This window comes from Saccoglossus kowalevskii, chromosome 12, assembly GCF_978046115.1.
Source record: "Saccoglossus kowalevskii chromosome 12, keSacKowa6.1, whole genome shotgun sequence".
Classification (NCBI taxonomy): Eukaryota; Metazoa; Hemichordata; class Enteropneusta; family Harrimaniidae; genus Saccoglossus; species Saccoglossus kowalevskii.
This window is the reverse complement of record NC_140652.1, coordinates 37918091-37940328: the sequence shown is the minus strand read 5'-3', so window position 1 is coordinate 37940328 and position 22238 is coordinate 37918091. Positions and strand designations below refer to the sequence as shown.

The 22238-nt window shown below is 35.1% G+C and overlaps 2 protein-coding genes across 2 annotated transcripts in view; one reads left to right on the top strand and one right to left on the bottom strand.

The window, feature by feature from the left end:
* The window catches only part of LOC100378273 (tuftelin-interacting protein 11), a 31507-nt gene extending 28427 nt beyond the window's left edge, over nt 1-3080 (bottom strand). The window contains exon 1 of the mRNA XM_085506649.1: nt 2927-3080. The gene's annotated coding sequence lies outside the window, so the exon portion shown is untranslated. The remainder of the gene's footprint in view (nt 1-2926) is intronic.
* Nucleotides 3081-8590: 5510 nt separating this feature from the next.
* The window catches only part of LOC100378122 (uncharacterized), a 42994-nt gene continuing 29346 nt past the window's right edge, over nt 8591-22238 (top strand). The window contains exons 1-2 of the mRNA XM_078010774.2: nt 8591-9025; nt 21071-21279. Of these exons, the coding sequence (XP_077866900.1) occupies nt 8846-9025; nt 21071-21279 (389 nt within the window). The 5' untranslated portion in view covers nt 8591-8845. The remainder of the gene's footprint in view (nt 9026-21070; nt 21280-22238) is intronic.

Genomic DNA, 22238 nt, shown 5'->3' with positions numbered 1-22238 from the left:
AAATCCGATAATTTGTTTTGAGAAATCATTGAAACAGACACACACACACATACATGTCTTACCATTGTTGTGACAACACACATTGGATTAACTTTTAATATAGTTCTGTTATGTTTGGATTAAAACGCGACTCTATAGGGAAGCAAATTCTAGATGAAACGTTCATATGGGGGGAACATCTAAATAAACTAAGATTTTTAAAACAGTGCCTTTCTGGTCTAGGGGTGGCGTTGTTTCTATAAATATACAAAGTAAGTTAGACAGCTCATTCATGATAAAACATCTTCAGAAATGTTGTTCAATTACAAGGCAATCATTTTATGATATCAGACTGAAACTAGTTTTACTTTGAATGGCACCGCTCAATTCACACCTAAAGTTTACACACTTTGACAGTATTTTCACTCAACCAAAAAACTGCTTAGTTACTATGGTTACTAGAAGGAGCATCAATAGATATTATAAAATATTAGCAATTTTAAACTTTCATGAAATTGTATCTATTAACCTAATATTACATTAGCCATGCAAGGCACAGTCCTTGTTAGTTATCAAATTAAGATATATAGTTTTGTTTATAGTAATATAGTTTGAACGTTGTTACAGCCGAGTTTGAATCGAAAGTCGGATGACGGACAGACGCGAATCTTTCTGTTGACCCAAACTCAAACAAGGGAATCGCAACAAGAAACGACACAAAAACAAGTTGTTATCAAGATTAAATATTGTATTCGTATAAATATAAATAGTGTGCTCACAAGGTATCACTGGATTGTACAATATATGAAAAGTTACTATAATTACTATATATTACTAATTATTATTAATAAATTACTATAATTTCAATATTGGTCAAATACAACATACATAATATCATCGGCATTCCCCCCGTATTCAATTCGTTACAAACTAAGGTCAAGCATTCCGAACATCCCATAAATATATTATCCTAGCGCCAGACTACAGCTGGGTTTCACAACAACAAACTCCAATTCAACTAATTAAACAGTGACTGCAGAAACACCACAAAACCGCAATAATCAATACAACACTCCAACTCACTACTACTAATAGTACTATGTTTAAACAGTGGTTTCATAACACCACAATAATCACTACAACAAATAGTACTACATGTACATTTAAACAGTGGCTTCAGAGACACCACAAATCCGCAATAACCACTACAACAAATAGTACCATATTTAAACAGAAAAACCACAACATCTCAGCTCAATAGCAATAATATACAACTATTCGGAATGCTTGCCCCTTAAAAAAGTTGCTCAATTACAATATGCTGTCATGCAAATACAAATCATAGGGATTCAATATAATTACAAATATGTACGCAAACACTTTAGTTCAGTTCGTGAACACAGTCAGTTCCATAAGAAATACCTTTGGCTACGGTAATGCGGAAATACACAAACGCTGGAACGGCGGCGCAGAAATAGGTACTTGAGACGGTGACTTCCACGCACCTTGCAATTCTGACCATGGGGTTGAGGCAATCAGTCGGCGATGTTCAAGCACCTTACAGTTCTTTGGCTGTAGGGTTGCAGTAGTCAGTCGTCGAACACGCACTTGAAGTAATTGCTGAACTCAACAGAGAACGACACAGCAGACCTTCAGCATTTATAACGTACGACCAAACGTAACAACTTCGAAACCATACAGTGAACCGGGACCCAATTGTCCCACACACCACGTGGTGACACCAGAACCTTGACACACCTGCTGACCTTGTGAGGTATTGTAATGAATGACCACGAATTCAAGTCTGACGACCCCCTTTATAGACAACGTCCATACGCCTCCCTAGCTAAATAGCAAAAGTGTTCGTCTTCACAAAAAACGAAACACTAAACAAAACACAGAAGTACGTAACAAACATAAACATATCAAAGATTTGGATCCAGAAGCTAATGCTTGATTATAATGATTTTTTAACATTAAAATGATTGGCATTCAGTCATATAGTATCTGATCGTAAAATGAGCACTTGTCCATATTGAGAGATATTGCTCTGCAACAACATTAATAAAAAACAAAATGGAAACTGGTCACCCATTTTGAATCAGATCTTCAAACCAATACATCTGTACATGTATATCTATGATATGATGTACAAATGAATATAAAACAAAATGGCTGCCATTCGGCCATTTTGAATGCAGTCTGAATAACAAATTTGCATCAAGGCCCCATGATGTTCAATGTATGTACATGTACCAAGTTTGAACAAAATCCATTTGTAAACAGCCGAGATCTGGTCCCAGAATGCCAGAAATGCTTGATTTTGATCATTTTTCAGAACAAAAATAGCCGCCAAACAAATAGATGTGGATATGTATAATATTATTTGTCATGTAATACTAGTATGTGTGAAGTTTGAATCGGTCCAGGCACGGATGCACAGAAATCAATCCATAAAAATGAGACGTCGACACAACGTCATAGCATTGGGATATTACCCAATCACACCTGAATTGTCGCCCGTTTATTTCAGAAATCTGCACACTCGGTATACATTCTCACACGGCATACATCATGGAGGTAAAAATCCCTTTCTAGCTCCATGCATACATGTAGAAGAACATGCGCTAAAACCACGGTATATACATGTAAACAGTAACACAATGGTATATAAATGTAGTAGAGTATAAAATACAACACGAAAACTTCATATCAATTTATCTATCTATGGTTACCCGATAACGGCGAAATCAAAAGACGAAAACTCATTCAACAACCCAATGTTTTTGTTTTTTATTAATTTCATTTTCACATACTAATACATGTGGTTGAACACTATAATGCTGTGTATTGTGTAGGGTAAGGTAGCTTCTGGAACAACAGAAATGTACACGGACTACGATCGTGAACCAACATTCCATCCCTATTTTGTCAAAACGGAACTTACCAACAATCAGGTTACACTAGTGGATAGTAAAAGCCGTCAGCTTTCACAACTCTTCCAATCACTGATCAATACATTAACAATATGAACGATATCAGTGAAAATATACACAACCGACTGAAGTGGACATGGAAGCTGCCATTTTGTATTCTCCAACTACAAACGTAAGCGGGCGCACATCAGCACACACTCCCTGATTTCGCGAGACAGCTGAGACACAAACAAAATTTATTTTCTAAATTTTCAGTTTGTGATGAAACCTGAATGAATAATATTCCATTGTACTATTCAAAGTTGGAAGACATGGGTCAGCTATGTTACATGAAAGTTGTCAGTATTTCGACCAGTTACATGAATTGCCAAACATGCCCGATGGACTGCCTTTCCGTGTATATGGGGACCCAGCATACAGCAACCTTCCGTTCGAGCTTTCAGAGTGTTGTTAGGACCACTAATTATTGACTGCCCCTGAGTAGTGAAAAATATAATTAATAAAATGTAGTTTTTAAAATTTTATAAGATATAAAACAAATGTTAAGTACACAACAAATAAAATTATGACGAGTGTTTTATTCAAGGTCTACTAGATTAATTGAAATGGTTGCAAAGTGTTGTACATGTATTACGTACATACATGTATCTACGGTGGCTTGTTAGGGCCATTCACTGTTTTTCGAATTTCTGACATTTTCACCTGTATTTTTCGGCTGCATTTCGAATTTCCGACAATTTCATTTTAATTTACACCTCGGTGGAAATATTTAAACCGCGGTGAGAATAATTTTCTCCGCGGTGATAATATTTGCACCGAGGTGTAAATTAAAGTGAAAATGTCGGAAATTCCATTGACGCTGCAGGTCGGCGTCTTCTACACCGATCTGACGCATATCTGTGCTGGCGCTAGGTGTGCCGGGAGTTTGTTCGAAATTTCGAACGTTTCGAAGTCAGTCGTCGGTTGGCACGTATTTTACAGAAATATTAAATCGTTTCATAGGTCTGTTTACTAAATAATGATAAATGAAACTTAGAAAACTTGTAAGAACAAACTGGGCCCAAATTGCAATAAGTTTACGCTGCTATATATAAGATAAGATAAGATAAGATAATTCTTTATTACAACCTTATAGAATGAATTACATATCTATTTTGGTTTATGAAATGCAATAAAGGTGTTAAAATAAACATAACAAGTTAGATATCTAAAATCTACTACAATACAGTTACATGAAATAATGTTTAAAAAAAATATTAATGACCCATTAGGTGGTTTTCTCTAATAGTATTTGCTGTTTTTATAAATTTGATAAGCTCTGTTAGTAAATATTTGTTGTTTGTATTCAATATATGAATGAATTTTTCTTTGTTTGTACAGTGTTGAAAATTGTTAATTTTCTTTGAAAAATGTGAATATAACAACTCTCTTTCATCTGTGTAAAGTTCACATTTTGTGATGTAATGAATTTCATCCTCAAGTAGGTTGCATTTAGTACATTTTCTGTCTTCTGTTTTTATTTTTGGTCTTTTGTGCCTTCCCATCTCGATGTTTAGTTTATGGGCACTTAGTCTCAATTTTGCTAATAGACCAATGTTTTCTTTATTATCAAGGATTTTAATGTATGGTTCAGTATTTATATTTTTCTTCAGTAATGTATAAGTTCTTAGTTTTGAATCTGGTCTTTGATTATCTTGGTTCCATTTATAATTGTAATATTCATTCACTTTTTGTTTAAACTGGTCTTTTTTAATTGTTTCTAAATTCTTAATATCATACAGCTGTTTTATTTTATGCAGATTCATTAACCATGTGTCATTATATTTGTTTTGTTGTTGATCTTTTATTGCATCATATACTAGACTGATTGGGCCATTCTTAATAATATTTTGGTAGTATATGATTGCATTCAGTTGTATTTTTGCTAGTAATGGTAGTCGTCCAATTTCCACTCTACTACCAATGTTACTTGTTCTGTTATTAACATTTAATAATCGTCTACAGAACATTAAATGGTGTTTTTCTGTACACGTTTTGTCCCAGTACTCTGGTCTGCTATTGATTCCCCAAATTTCTGCAGCATAAGTTAAAATTGGTGTCTGGATGCCCTCAAATAATTTCAATTGTAAAAGCATGTTTAACTTGTTTGATGTTAATACTGGTTTGATTGCTGCATCAGCTTTTTTTGCTTTATCTACCAATCTTTCCATGGTCATGTTCATTGCCCCATTTGTATTAAATGTTACCCCTAGATATGTGAATTGGTTTGTTTTTTCAATCGTGTTTAGCCCATATGAGAATTCTGTATTTTTTGATTTATGACCATTTTTTGTGAAAATCATAATTTTTGTTTTTCTCATATTCAACTGTAGACCCCATTGTTTTGTATATTCATAAAGTGTGTCTAATGACCTTTGTAAGTCTTCTTTGTTAATAGCTGTTAGAACAATATCATCAGCGAATAGAAGTGAAGAGATGTTTTGACTACTTAGGTTTGGACTATTCATTGTACAGTTATCAATGTTGGCTACCAAGTCGTTTATAAAAATGTTAAATAATGTTGGGCTTAATGGACACCCTTGTTTGACACCTTCTTGCATTTTAAAGCTCTCGGTCACTTTGTCATCTAATTTAATTTTGAATTGCATATTCATATACATATGTTTTAGGACTTGATATGCACCACCACATATGTTGTTTTGTAATAATTTTATGAATAGTCCCTCTTTCCAAACTTTATCAAAACATTTTTTTAAGTCTATAAAGCAAGTGTAAAGCTTTTTGTTTTTTGATTGGTATTTTTTGATCAGTGTATGTAATGTCAGTATATGATCAGTTGTTCTGTGATTGCGTCTAAAGCCGGCTTGGTTTTTATGGATTATGTTGCTGGTTTCAAGATGTTGTGTTATACGTTTATTTAAAATTATTGCAAATAATTTTCCAATTGTGTTACTTGTTGATATGCCTCTGTAATTGGCCGGATCATATTTGTCTTCCTTTTTATGTACTGGTGTGATTATATTTGTGTTCCAACAATCTGGATATTCTCCCCTTTGTAAAATGATATTAAAAATCTTTTGTAATGCTTCTGCTATTAATGGATGACTATGCTTTAGCATTTCAGATGGGATGCCATCAATTCCAACTGATTTTCTTGTTTTTATCTTTTTCAAAGCTTCATTGATTTCTTTAAGTGATATTTCAGCGTTCAACATATTATTTAGGAAATTCATATTTTCTAATTGCCTTAATAGTTTCTGTATTTCTGATTGTCTCTTTTCTGAAGTACTAGTATTTTGACTGATATTCTGGAAATGGTTTATCCAATCATTGTATGATATTTCAGACACAATGCTGTCTTGTTTTCTCTTTGTGTATTGTCTTATTACCTCCCAAAATTTCACTGTATTTTCTTCATTATCTAGGTTGTCTAATTTTTGTTTCATCATTTGCCATCTTTCCTTTTGAAGTGTTTTGACATATTTTCTGAATAGTTTTCTTTCTTCATGATATACTTTTCTCAAGTTTTCATCGTAAGGTCTCTGTTGTATGTGCTTGGCAAGAGTTTCTAGTTGTTTCTTCATTTTCATACAGTTTGAGTCAGTGCATTTTACTTTACTTTTCTTAATGTTTTTTCTGTGTTTTGTCTTTTTTATGTTACATTTTTTGGCAATGTTTTCTAATAAATTTTGAAATTTTTAGGTTATCTCATTTACATGTTTTTTTTGTAAAATCAGTTTCTGTAAATGACTTTATTAATTGTTCACCTTCTTTTGTTTTTAAAAATATCTTGTAAATATCTGTTGCTGACTTCGTCCATTTATAGCTTCCGGGGTGATTTTGCAGGTTTTTGTTTATGTTAAACTCTGTTTCTGTAAATGTTGGCATTTGTATTGTTGTTGATATAGGACAGTGGTCACTTCCTGGTACTAATGTTTTGACTTTAAAGTTCAAAATATATTTACTTAATCTATTGTCAGCTAGAAAGTAATAAACAGTGCTGGCACCTCCATTGTCCGCATGACAAGTAAAGTGACCAAGTATGTCACCATTATATCTACCATTCAATATATGTAGTTGATTACTTTTACATAGTTGTATAAGGTGATCTCCAAATGTATTTTTCCTTGTGTCCATATTGTTTCTCTTTTTCATATCATTATCATAAATATAATTGTCTGGCATTGGAGTATAATTGTCCTCATCATCTGTTATTGTGTCAATTAAATTTTTAGTTCTGGCATTAAAATCGCCTTGTATCATTATTGCACCTTTCTCTTTGTAATTTTGTATTTCTTGTTCAATAGCCTGGTAAGGGTTCATGTCTATGTTATTCACATACCATGAGGAATCAGCTGGTGGGACATACACCGTGCATAAATAAATATCTCTTATAAGATTAAAATATTTTTTGTTAAGTTTTAACCATTGTATATATAGAGTCTGGTTCGGATGGAGTTCTACGCGTGATTTTATTGCGCTCAAGGACGTTCTATTTTCGAACTAGTTGAAACCGGAAATAACGCAACTACTTTCGAACTTCAAACACAAATTTGATTATCGTTATTATGTGTTATTTTCTGTTGTTTCAAAGATTGAATTATGTATGACAATAATATTTCACTCTATAAACAATATTTCACTAAAATATGTGATTCAAAGGCAACCCAAATTGTAAAAAGCAATATCAAGTTCCGCGTATAAACACTGTTGTAAAGAGGCGGCGGAGCGGAATTTTAGCCAAAATCGGCTAGTAAGGCGTCATATGACACAGGTTTGTGCTGGGACAGCGCTTCCGGTGACGACACAACGCAATGATACGCTATGGCCATCTAACGCATGCGCAGGTGACGACACCCGCTTTAATATTCCTGTGTTTCTTTGATTTGTTTTCTTTTACCTATGACGATTTCCAAACATGTTGATAATGCAACGATATAAATTTAATCAAAAATCAGAAATTCTCATGATTTTTAAAATCATGAATATTGCATAATTTATTAAATGTGCAAATATAATGTTTTGAAATTACCCAGTTATGATGCCATAAAATAAACGTAAATATGACATAATTTATAAGTATGTTGAGGTAAATTTGAAAGGTACATATACAAATTCAATAACAGCGTTTTGTATTCGCCTGCATAGATATAATATATATTTAGTAGTAATTAATGATATGATAATAATTTTATGGCAACAAAAAAATACTGATATTTAATAAGTATTTTATTTTAACATTGTTGGCCAAACGTAACAATAGCATTTTTGAAAAATATAATTGTGATCAATTCCATAACGCTAAAATGATGTTTTCAATCAGCAGCTGTGTATCTTAAACCGACGAGAATTAAACACACCAGCTCACGTGTTCAACAAGTGCAATTTGTTCATGAATTAAACATGAGCTCACCTGCCTTGTTGCCAAGTTAAAAGCTTGGACCAAACTATTCAGAAATAGGTATATGCTCATAACGACCGGCGCAATATTTGTATTCAAAATATTTTGAGACTATTGCATAAATGAACTTTTTCGTCGTTTTAGCGAGAATTTTACAATAACTTAATGCGGCCAAGAAACGGATTTACAGTAAAATATCGACACCCCTTTTCTAACGTTAACGAGCTTACCTAACCAGAAAATAGTAGCACGCATGACTTGAGTTTGCCACACATAAACTTTCAACTGTCGGCGGCGAGACGTGTGTGGGATTGTCTACACCGGTGTGGGGTTTATTTAGCCTAAATTGAACTGAACTTGTTGGTATCGACTGGTGTTTGTATTTATTGTTGGATGATGGCGACACGGGCGTGAAAATAGCCGTGATCATCGACTCTGGTCGGGAGATGCGAAGGGGCAGATCGAGGGGACCCCGACTTTAAACCACCACAAACTTATTGACTTACACGTTAAAACAAACACCATCAACATGGCTACAACACTCAATGCTAACGACCAGAATGGAGAAAACGGTACCTCAGAAGGGATACAGTCGCCGAGATTGTGGCATTTTGGGCGTGGGAGAGCCCCGTTCAGCCAAACCATGATGGAGTTCGATCGTCAACTCGACCATTTGTCAGTCTGGCTTGAAGAGTGGTCCCACGAGGAGGTATGTTTTTTTTTCTTTCTTCCTGGTTGTGTCCGATATGTTTAGATCATGACACAGCGGGATTTGTCACGAGAAAATATTTTTGCTAGTCTCGTCTTAAACCATCAGATTGTCCCCAAGTGACCTGTTGTCAAGTCAACATGACCATTTTTTTAAAACACACGCAGACCATATCGGCTCACGTAATACAGCACAGTACCTACTTGATATCAAACACAAATATTGTACATCTGTCTCTCGCCAGTAAACATAATCAATATAAAAACAATAACATTTCAAACTGATTGAAAATTTATCTTCGATTTCATATGTCGGATATACTAAATATCAAAAAGAGAAACTAAAAATTTAAAATGATTTTTGATGAAGAAAATGAATACTAGTAAACAATATAGGGTCACTGTACTCAGTTCAGAGAAAATAATATACAGTAAAAATAGCATGTTTTAATTTTACCATTGTTTTCTATGGCAGTGATATATCTGAATATCTCAAAATGTTGATGGGTGACGTATGGTAAAAAAATTATGTACAGTGTTTTACAAGGTAGTTTTTGATGTCAAGAAATATTATTACAAAAATTAGATTATTTTTAGTAGGGTTTGAAAGAGGAATGAAACTGCTACTAAAATGGCAATTCAGTATGCATATTATTATACAATATTATATACCATTTCTCTCAAACATAAAGTTCACATACTATTGGCTAATACTAAAACTGATAATTTTAGACAATATTAATATAGTAATAATTGTAGATTTTAACTCTATCCCTGCATGCATATATCAGCCGATACACATCATTTGCCAGTATACATTACTTTATCTGCTACAATTATACAAGTAGAGTTAATCAATTTTTATTAAAACCCATCTCATAAATGTAAAGCTCAGTTTTGAATATTCAAGTGTAACCTGAAACCCCCTCTACTGGAAATAGTATGACCCATTTTATGACATAATGTTGAGGTATATTTTCCATTTCATGACTATACAAAATGATAGAATTATTTGAATAAGACTCAGGTAGCCACTCATTTAACATTCAATTGTGGTTCATGAGTGCTTTTTTTCTCAAATATTTTGGACATTTCCTGTACAACAAATCGTGAGAGGTCTACCACTAAAGTAGTGAAGAAAATTAAAATAATTAAGCATATTTTTTAATGTTAGATTTAGATTATTACCGTCGCCATAGCAACTTTGAATTAAATCACTTCTGCCGGAATTGTCACAGAATTTACGATGTTAAATTGTGCTGATTTCTTGTAGCGGTAATTACTGATATATTATTGCGAACCGTCACAGAGATGTTATTTACAGTCCATTGAGTATATTGTTTTGACAGTCAGACAGTTAACCCATGCTGAATGTCCTCATTTACATAGACCTTTTCAGATGAGGAATTTTTTTTTATTGGGCGTTTGCGATGTCTAGAAATGAAGTGCTTGACTGGGTTTACAAGGAGTGGGAATAGGGTACATAAATAGTACTAAAACTTGATGCATTTTTTACTCCTGTGTGCTTTGAGAGTCTTTGTTTTTACGCTGTATGGATGTACCTGGTACGTCTGAAACTTTGTACATAGGTGTTCTGGACCTGATTAGTTTTAAACTAGGGTTAAAATTTGTGCATATTAATAGGTACATTTTCAACTTTTCCACCAATACCTCAAATACTAATTATTGTATTTCATTGGAAAGCTGTATACAGTGTCCCTCCGCTGCTCGCTAATTCACACCTAGGTTGGAACATCACAGGTCACTGGTCATTGATGGCTTTCAAAAAAAATTAGTATGAAACAACTGTTTCTAATGTTTTTCTAACCATGTCAATGTCATTCATATTTGACACCCATTGTACTGTCAATTACTGGGAAACAAACTGGTGTTTGCAGCTCGGCTCAAGTTGTCAAATATCATCTTTACAAGTTTCTTGGCCGATACTGCTCTGATAAAACTCTGAACAATCCATCAACTGAGCAATATGTTTTAGTGAAAGTTATGCAGTCTGTCTTTCCTTGATAAGTCATGTTCTTTTTACTTGAATCCCCATGCACACCCGTGGGTTAACATGGAGTCACTCATATAGGGCTATACATTTTTCATAAAATTGTTTCAAAAGTGATACATGTATCCTTTTTTGCATTTTGGCTAATTTGAAAGTGGATATGCGGGTACTGGCAGTACATGTACATTTTTTTAGTATTTTTTCAGGAAGTAGACAACAATAACAATATCCCACCCATCAATCCACAACCTGAACCCTACCCATGGAAAGTTCAGGGTGCTCTATAATCATACACTCACATCAAAAAACACTTGTCTGAAGGCAAAATATTTCAGCAAAAATTAAATGGAATTTTTGGTTTATTTCATTTGGTGGTTTGCATCATACATACATGTATGTATGCATGTCTTGAGGTTATACCGGATTCTGCCGTAAATTCGCCCATCTGAAAAATCGCCCTGGTGGTGGACCCTTATTTGGGGTTCAAATTTTCAAAAAATTATCATCAAATATTTTTAGGGGGCTTATATTTTCATTGAAAAATCCACCTACGTCGATTTTCAACGCCGGCAGTTGGACTACCCAAAACGAAAGACACTATTGCAATTTATTAAATTTTATACATTTTGTTCTTGCTGGATTAAAAAGTAGACCACGCATCTTTCTCCCAAAAAATCACATTAACGAACCTCGTGCGCCAAATACAATTATTTTGTTTCATTTTCTAACAGCAGTATATTCTAAAAGAAGTTTCAAATAAAAACGAACCTAACTGCATTAGTTAAAAGCAAATGATCACAGTAGCGCAATCCGGTCATGCTGCGTTTCATGATTGTTGATTATTACCTAGTAATGATTAAAATAACGTGAAAAAAATAATTTTTTTGAATTGGTATGAAATGCAAATAAATTTCAACTTATTTCATCGTAAGCGAATGATTCCGATCGCATTTTCAACACTCGATGCTGTAGAAATGAATATCCACCATGTTTTGACCTGAACGCTGTTCTTTGATCGACAGGTCAAATTGATAATTAACCAATGAAAACGATGGATGATGCCAACGTGTTCAAATTACCATAGCTCATTTAAATATGTTAATGTTATTGAACGCAGCACGGAAGAGATTTGCCGATGTTGTACGATCTTTTTGCTTGGATTTTGATGGGAAAGCGACATGATTTGTTTTTAAATAAAAAAATTTGTTGTTTTCAAAAGATAAACTGAGCATTTGAATAATAATTTAACATTGTTTACAGCGATAACAGCTCATTGTCGAAACGAAGCTACCCATTCACGCTAGTCACAATAAACATCAATATTCTTGAATATGCGTCATTGACCTACGGCTAAACTTTTAGGCATCAGAAAAGATTGAAATAACACCTTAAAAAACTGCCAAAAAATCTCCCTGGGCGATTTCTTGGTCCCATTTTATTTTTTGTAAAACCCAAACTGTCGTTTAACGGCCCTGGGCCAATTTACGACAGAATCCGGTACATGTAACACGTTATTATTTTCCTCAAAACTTATTTATATATTATTGGAAAACTGACATTGACTGTGGCCTAAGTTACTGATACCTGCACCAACTAACCCTTGACACATTTCAACCCCCCCCCCCCCCCCTTACTGTGTCAACCGACACTTGATCACTTTGGCTATCAATCCTAAAGCACACTGCACCAACCAGTACAAGCTGTGGCAACCAACTCTAAAGCACACTGCACCAACCAGTACTACATTGTAGCTGTGGCAACCAACTCTAAAGCACACTGCACCAACCAGTACTAGCTGTGTCAACTAACTCTAAAGCACACTGTACCAACCAGTACTAGCTGTGGCAACCAACTCTAAAGCACACTGCACCAACCAGTACTAGCTATGGCAACCAACTCTAAAGCACACTGCACCAACCAGTACTAGCTGTGGCAGCCAACTCTAAAGCACACTGCACCAACCAGTACTACATTGTAGCTGTGGCAACCAACTCTAAAGCACACTGCACCAACCAGTACTAGCTGTGGCAACCAACTCTAAAGCACACTGTACCAACCAGTACTAGCTGTGGCAACCAACTCTAAAGCACACTGCACCAACCAGTACTAGCTGTGGCAGCCAACTCTAAAGCACACTGCACCAACCAGTACTACATTGTAGCTGTGGCAACCAACTCTAAAGCACACTGCACCAACCAGTACTAGCTGTGGCAACCAACCTTAAAGCACACTGCACCAACCAGTACTAGCTGTGGCAACCAACCCTAAAGCACACTGCACCAACCAGTACTACATTGTAGCTGTGGCAACCAACTCTAAAGCACACTGCACCAACCAGTACTAGCTGTGGCAGCCAACTCTAAAGCACACTGCACCAACCAGTACTACATTGTAGCTGTGGCAACCAACTCTAAAGCACACTGCACCAACCAGTACTAGCTGTGGCAACCAACCTTAAAGCACACTGCACCAACCAGTACTAGCTGTGGCAGCCAACTCTAAAGCACACTGCACCAACCAGTACTACATTGTAGCTGTGGCAACCAACTCTAAAGCACACTGCACCAACCAGTACTAGCTGTGGCAACCAACTCTAAAGCACACTGTACCAACCAGTACTAGCTGTGGCAACCAACTCTAAAGCACACTGCACCAACCAGTACTAGCTGTGGCAACCAACCTTAAAGCACACTGTACCAACCAGTACTAGCTGTGGCAACCAACCTTAAAGCACACTGCACCAACCAGTACTAGCTGTGGCAGCCAACTCTAAAGCACACTGCACCAACCAGTACTACATTGTAGCTGTGGCAACCAACTCTAAAGCACACTGCACCAACCAGTACTAGCTGTGGCAACCAACTCTAAAGCACACTGTACCAACCAGTACTAGCTGTGGCAACCAACTCTAAAGCACACTGCACCAACCAGTACTAGCTGTGGCAACCAACCCTAAAGCACACTGTACCAACCAGTACTAGCTGTGGCAACCAACCTTAAAGCACACTGCACCAACCAGTACTAGCTGTGGCAACCAACTCTAAAGCACACTGCACCAACCAGTACTAGCTGTGGCAACCAACCTTAAAGCACACTGCACCAACCAGTACTAGCTGTGGCAACCAACCTTAAAGCACACTGCACCAACCAGTACTAACTGTGGCAACCAACCCTAAAGCACACTGCACCAACCAGTACTAGCTGTGGCAACCAAGTCTAAAGCACACTGCACCAACCAGTACTAGCTGTGGCAACCAACCTTAAAAGCACACTGCACCAACCAGTACTAGCTGTGGCAACCAACTCTAAAGCACACTGCACCAACCAGTACAAGCTGTGGCAACCAACTCTAAAGCACACTGCACCAACCAGTACTACATTGTAGCTGTGGCAACCAACTCTAAAGCACACTGCACCAACCAGTACTAGCTGTGGCAACCAACTCTAAAGCACACTGTACCAACCAGTACTAGCTGTGGCAACCAACTCTAAAGCACACTGCACCAACCAGTACTAGCTGTGGCAGCCAACTCTAAAGCACACTGCACCAACCAGTACTACATTGTAGCTGTGGCAACCAACTCTAAAGCACACTGCACCAACCAGTACTAGCTGTGGCAACCAACTCTAAAGCACACTGTACCAACCAGTACTAGCTGTGGCAACCAACTCTAAAGCACACTGCACCAACCAGTACTAGCTGTGGCAACCAACCCTAAAGCACACTGTACCAACCAGTACTAGCTGTGGCAACCAACCTTAAAGCACACTGCACCAACCAGTACTAGCTGTGGCAGCCAACTCTAAAGCACACTGCACCAACCAGTACTAGTTGTGGCAACCAACCTTAAAGCACACTGCACCAACCAGTACTAGCTGTGGCAACCAACTCTAAAGCACACTGCACCAACCAGTACTAGCTGTGGCAACCAACCTTAAAACACACTGCACCAACCAGTACTAGCTGTGGCAACCAACCTTAAAGCACACTGCACCAACCAGTACTAACTGTGGCAACCAACCCTAAAGCACACTGCACCAACCAGTACTAGCTGTGGCAACCAAGTCTAAAGCACACTGCACCAACCAGTACTAGCTGTGGCAACCAACCTTAAAAGCACACTGCACCAACCAGTACTAGCTGTGGCAACCAACTCTAAAGCACACTGCACCAACCAGCACTAGCTGTGGCAACCAACTCTCATCTTTTTTAATGCATTAAAAATTGCTCTCTTTTGTCAATGAAAAGTTTATTGCTCATTTTTAAATAGTCCAGACTAGAGTGAATTGTGCACTATGTTTTGTCAGCTAGGACCAGCCCTTATCACTTGCTGTGCCAACCCAACCTAATATCACTTAAAATGCGTTTTCAAAGCCATGTTCACTCACAAAGAAAATTAGAACCAGTTAATTAGAACTAGCCGTGGGTCAGCAGGCAATTACCTACTACATGGCGGTTCAATGACACCAATGTATACAGAAACAAGGCAATTGATGACACTGCTTTTCAATTGTTTCCCTTTGTACTATAGCTCTTTTCTTCTGTGAATAACTTCGAGATAAACTAGCCTATTATTGTTAGTGAATTGTTAGAAATAAGAATACCTATTCTACCAGTGTTGACATTGATATAGTGCTAGAGAATTTTAAAAATATTGAGAATGACTCTTGATAGTTCCAGTACTCATTGTTATTGCTTTTAATGTGTAGCCTTACAATCTGTGTTCAGATTCAAGTTGTTATTGCTGTTAATATGTAGCCTTACAATCTGTGTTCAGATTCAAGTTGTTATTGCTGTTAATGTGTAGCCTTACAATCTGTGTTCAGATTCAAGTTGTTATTGCTTTTAATGTGTAGCCTTACAATCTGTGTTCAGATTCAAGTTGTTATTGCTTTTAATGTGTAGCCTTACAATCTGTGTTCAGATTCAAGTTGTTATTGCTGTTAATGTGTAGCCTTACAATCTGTGTTCAGATTCAAGTTGTTATTGCTGTTAATGTGTAGCCTTACAATCTGTGTTCAGATTCAAGTTGTTATTGCTGTTAATGTGTAGCCTTACAATCTGTGTTCAGATTCAAGTTGTTATTGCTGTTAATGTGTAGCCTTACAATCTGTGTTCAGATTCAAGTTGTTATTGCTGTTAATATGTAGCCTTACAATCTGTGTTCAGATTCAAGTTGTTATTGCTGTTAATGTGTAGCCTTACAATCTGTGTTCAGATTCAAGTTGTTATTGCTTTTAATGTGTAGCCTTACAATCTGTGTTCAGATTCAAGTTGTTATTGCTGTTAATGTGTAGCCTTACAATCTGTGTTCAGATTCAAGTTGTTATTGCTGTTAATGTGTAGCCTTACAATCTGTGTTCAGATTCAAGTTGTTATTGCTTTTAATGTGTAGCCTTACAATCTATGTTCAGATTCAAGTTGTTATTGCTGTTAATGTGTAGCCTTACAATCTGTGTTCAGATTCAAGTTGTTATTGCTTTTAATGTGTAGCCTTACAATCTGTGTTCAGATTCAAGTTGTTATTGCTGTTAATGTGTAGCCTTACAATCTGTGTTCAGATTCAAGTTGTTATTGCTGTTAATGTGTAGCCTTACAATCTGTGTTCAGATTCAAGTTGTTATTGCTGTTAATGTGTAGCCTTACAATCTGTGTTCAGATTCAAGTTGTTATTGCTGTTAATGTGTAGCCTTACAATCTGTGTTCAGATTCAAGTTGTTATTGCTTTTAATGTGTAGCCTTACAATCTGTGTTCAGATTCAAGTTGTTATTGCTTTTAATGTGTAGCCTTACAATCTGTGTTCAGATTCAAGTTGTTATTGCTGTTAATGTGTAGCCTTACAATCTGTGTTCAGATTCAAGTTGTTATTGCTGTTAATGTGTAGCCTTACAATCTGTGTTCAGATTCAAGTTGTTATTGCTGTTAATGTGTAGCCTTACAATCTGTGTTCAGATTCAAGTTGTTATTGCTGTTAATGTGTAGCCTTACAATCTGTGTTCAGATTCAAGTTGTTATTGCTTTTAATGTGTAGCCTTACAATCTGTGTTCAGATTCAAGTTGTTATTGCTGTTAATGTGTAGCCTTACAATCTGTGTTCAGATTCAAGTTGTTATTGCTGTTAATGTGTAGCCTTACAATCTGTGTTCAGATTCAAGTTGTTATTGCTGTTAATGTGTAGCCTTACAATCTGTGTTCAGATTCAAGTTGTTATTGCTGTTAATGTGTAGCCTTACAATCTGTGTTCAGATTCAAGTTGTTATTGCTGTTAATGTGTAGCCTTACAATCTGTGTTCAGATTCAAGTTGTTATTGCTTTTAATGTGTAGCCTTACAATCTGTGTTCAGATTCAAGTTGTTATTGCTTTTAATGTGTAGCCTTACAATCTGTGTTCAGATTCAAGTTGTTATTGCTGTTAATGTGTAGCCTTACAATCTGTGTTCAGATTCAAGTTGTTATTGCTGTTAATGTGTAGCCTTACAATCTGTGTTCAGATTCAAGTTGTTATTGCTGTTAATGTGTAGCCTTACAATCTGTGTTCAGATTCAAGTTGTTATTGCTGTTAATGTGTAGCCTTACAATCTGTGTTCAGATTCAAGTTGTTATTGCTGTTAATGTGTAGCCTTACAATCTGTGTTCAGATTCAAGTTGTTATTGCTGTTAATGTGTAGCCTTACAATCTGTGTTCAGATTCAAGTTGTTATTGCTGTTAATGTGTAGCCTTACAATCTGTGTTCAGATTCAAGTTGTTATTGCTGTTAATGTGTAGCCTTACAATCTGTGTTCAGATTCAAGTTGTTATTGCTGTTAATGTGTAGCCTTACAATCTGTGTTCAGGATCAAGTTGTTATTGCTGTTAATGTGTAGCCTTACAATCTGTGTTCAGATTCAAGTTGTTATTGCTGTTAATGTGTAGCCTTACAATCTGTGTTCAGATTCAAGGCTAATGTGTATTTATGGCAGGTTCAAAAACATTTATGGCTGGTGCAAAAACATTCATAACATTCATGTATAAAATAAAATCAATCGTATTTTTGTAAGTAGTATAAATGTGGATCACATTGTTTTCACATTGTGCATCTCAAATAGCAGAAAATACTAGTAGCCAAGCTTCTCGTTTGAAAAGCTAATCTTAAATTTTGAATTAATTTTAATGTGTCTCAAATTCTCTCGCCACAGAGGAGTTCTTTCTAAGCTTTCTTTGATTTATTATTAGTATTTAGTATTACAAATTATTGATATTTTTTGGTTTTTGGAAACCCCTCACCTCAAACATTCTCACGTAAAAAAATTAAACCTTTTAAAGCAGTGGATTCAACTAGCACCGCTTGTGTTAATTCCTATCTTTTAGCCATGATATCCATAATTGTTTCTTTATTCTGAGTTTATTTTCTATGGTAGATATTTGTCTGTATCTGTAATTTATGATTAATAAACCATTATTATTATTATTATTATTATTATTATCATTTATCACTTCATTCTCAACCTGAAACACAATTTCCGGCAAAGTCCTAATATAGAATATTCATTTGTTGTTCATGAATTTTTCTTCATGTTATATTTAATTTTGGGATAAAGAAACAAAACAATTAAAATATTATGTATGTTTTGGCATATTTTCTTATAAAAGTAATGAACAATGTAAATATGTCAATAAAAGCACATGTAAATGATAAAGACTCAATAACTTCACTATAATGTCACAAGTATAATTTCCTACAGCGTTTTGTTCACCGAAATAAAGGAAAGGACAAAACACTTGACTTAAAGTAATTAATAACATTACATGTTTATTTAAGTTTCCCATGGCAACATTCTTTGAACCTACATTTCATTGTAATTGTATTATAACAATGCTAAGTTCTTATTGCCAATTAATATAAAAAACAGTTGTACATGCATAACCAAATGCAATTAATATGATATAAAAAACAGTTGTACATGTACATGCATAACCAAATGCAATTAATATGATACATGTACATGTATAAAAAACAGTTGTACATGCATAACCAAATGCAATTAATATGATATAAAAAACAGTTGTACATGCATAACCAAATGCAATTAATATGATATAAAAAACAGTTGTACAAATGTACATGCATAACCAAATGCAATTAATATGATATAAAAAACAGTTGTACATGCATAACCAAATGCAATTAATATGATATAAAAAACAGTTGTACATGCATAACCAAATGCAATTAATATGATATAAAAAACAGTTGTACATGCATAACCAAATGCAATTAATATGATATAAAAAACAGTTGTACATGCATAACCAAATGCAATTAATATGATATAAAAAACAGTTGTACATGCATAACCAAATGCAATTAATATGATATAAAAAACAGTTGTACATGCATAACCAAATGCAATTAATATGATATAAAAAACAGTTGTACATGCATAACCAAATGCAATTAATATGATATAAAAAACAGTTGTACATGTCATGCATAACCAAATGCAATTAATATGATATAAAAAACAGTTGTACATGCTTAACCAAATGCAATTAATATGATATAAAAAACAGTTGTACATGCATAACCAAATGCAATTAATATGATATAAAAAACAGTTGTACATGCATAACCAAATGCAATTAATATGATATAAAAAACAGTTGTACATGCATAACCAAATGCAATTAATATGATATAAAAAACAGATGTACATGCATAACCAAATGCAATTAATATGATATAAAAAACAGTTGTACATGCATAACCAAATGCAATTAATATGATACATGTATAAAAAACAGTTGTACATGCATAACCAAATGCAATTAATATGATATAAAAAACAGTTGTACATGCTTAACCAAATGCAATTAATATGATATAAAAAACAGTTGTACATGCATAACCAAATGCAATTAATATGATATAAAAAACAGTTGTACATGCATAACCAAATGCAATTAATATGATATAAAAAACAGTTGTACATGCATAACCAAATGCAATTAATTTGTGCTTGTCGTGTCCATATTTCAAAGTCAGAATTTTGTTGAAATATTTTCTCACTTCAATTTTTGAGAGACAAATTCTTAGCTGTGTTATCAACAGTGTAGAGCTATTCATATTACTGGATTTTTTACTTATTCTTAAAAAATGTCAGCTGTATGGGTTTCATACTCATTTTGGGAAAAAAATCTTTTTGATTATTAGAAAGGGCTTTCATATTTTGTATGTACATGTAGTTATCCTTGGTGTACCTTTAGATATGTTTATTTTGTGATGATGCTTTCAAATCACTCATTTTAATGAATATTTTTGTCATTTTATTTTTGACTTCTTCTTAAAAACGGCTATAAACTGGATTGTTTGGTATTACAGTATGGTCTGAGTATAACTTAACATTAAGATAACTTTAAACTTGCTTTCAAAACTGCTATAAACTGGATTGTTTGGTATTATAGTATGGTCTGGGTATAACTTACAATGTAACATTAAGATAACTTTAAACTTGCTTTCAAAACTGTAATCTGTCTAAATATGTTTCATATTAGTCAGGGGTTTTTCTAGAAAAAATAAACAAGAGGGAGCACACACAGGCGATCAACCTGGAAACGCCATATCGGAAGGTTGCTGGGAAGTTTTCACGGAGAAAAATATATTTGAGAAAGATTTCATGTTATACAGCAGCACGGAAGTGGGCGGCTCAAGAAATATATTTATGACTTGAAAGTTCAATCGGCAATTCAGTAAGAGGGCGCCAGCCGAGAGTACCAGGGGGCTGTGCCCCTGTTCCCCGGTTTAGAAAAACCCCTGTTAGTATTAGAAAATTACTACATGTATACAGGATTGAAATTATTCAAGAAAATGATACTCAGTTTTTTATGAAAAGACAAAGCCAACTGACTAGCCTAGCCTAGACTGTTTTTATATGTTTTATGATAACTTCCATTCTCTAATTTTAGTAAATATTTCTGTCATTTTTGGTTGAAAATGATATTTTTTGATTCATTTTCATTTTAATGAGAAATATTATTTTTCCTCTTTTCTTTCAGAGATGTCAGATACTAGAAGGGGTCCTAATAAGAAGTAATTATACTCAAGTTCAGTTTTTATGGACAACATTACAGCCAGCATTACATAGAGACTTCATGTATGCTTCAAAACAACATTATCCACAGAGTAAATTTGTGCCAATTAGCACACATGCTACCAGACAAAAGAAACAGAGAAAATGGGCCAAAAAATTTCACAGAATTCCCAGGTATGAATACATCTATTCTATTCTATTCTATTCTATTCTATTCTATTCTATTCTATTCTATTCTATTCCATTCCATTCCATTCCATTCCATTCCATTCCATTCCATTCCATTCCATTCCATTCCATTCCATTCCATTCCATTCCATTCCATTCCAGGGTTCTTGCCACGCTGGTCGGCGGTGGTCGGCCCCGACTGGCACTCAAAATTAGCGACCACCATGGAAATGCTTCCGACCAGGACTATTGTCCGATTGTTATTATAATTATGTACCGACCGACACGCATCCTTCAGTCGTGGATTATAATTTGTAAACAATAGACCTAGTCGCACGATACGTAGCGGCTAGTCAATTTTGTGAAATTATCATCTCTTTGTTTGTAAGTAAATACTTTCTGCGATAGACACAGTCTTTAGATTGAAAGCTTAAATTCTTTCAAAATCAATTTCACCCCGATATAACATGGTCAAAGAGGAGTTCACGATCTGACAGTTTACGCTACTCAAGAAAAAAATCAACGTGTTTATTGCGTGATTTGGTAAAATACATTTGAACTCTTCTTTCAAGACCTATTTTACCTTTTAAAAATAGCTAATCACCTCTTTCGATAATCATCGTGCAGTTTTCAACTGAAATCGATGTCAACACATCGTGCTACGACATCGCTTTACTTCCGCAATGTAATTTTTATGATCACTGCCATTCGGAAAACTTCGGATTCTACCGGCAGTACCATGCGGCATTCTGATTGGTTAATGGAATTATTGACCCATCGGGTCGAAGGACACATGCCGGCCAACTAATACGTCACAGACATCATGGTGGGCTGTGTTTTTTACCGAAGCGATCGAGTGATCAAAAATATCCACTCCCGATAAAACTAAGTCAAATTTTACTTTATCAAAAAAACAAAGTAACATTTTTTGCTTGGCATCATGACTGAGTAAGAGGAATTATTGG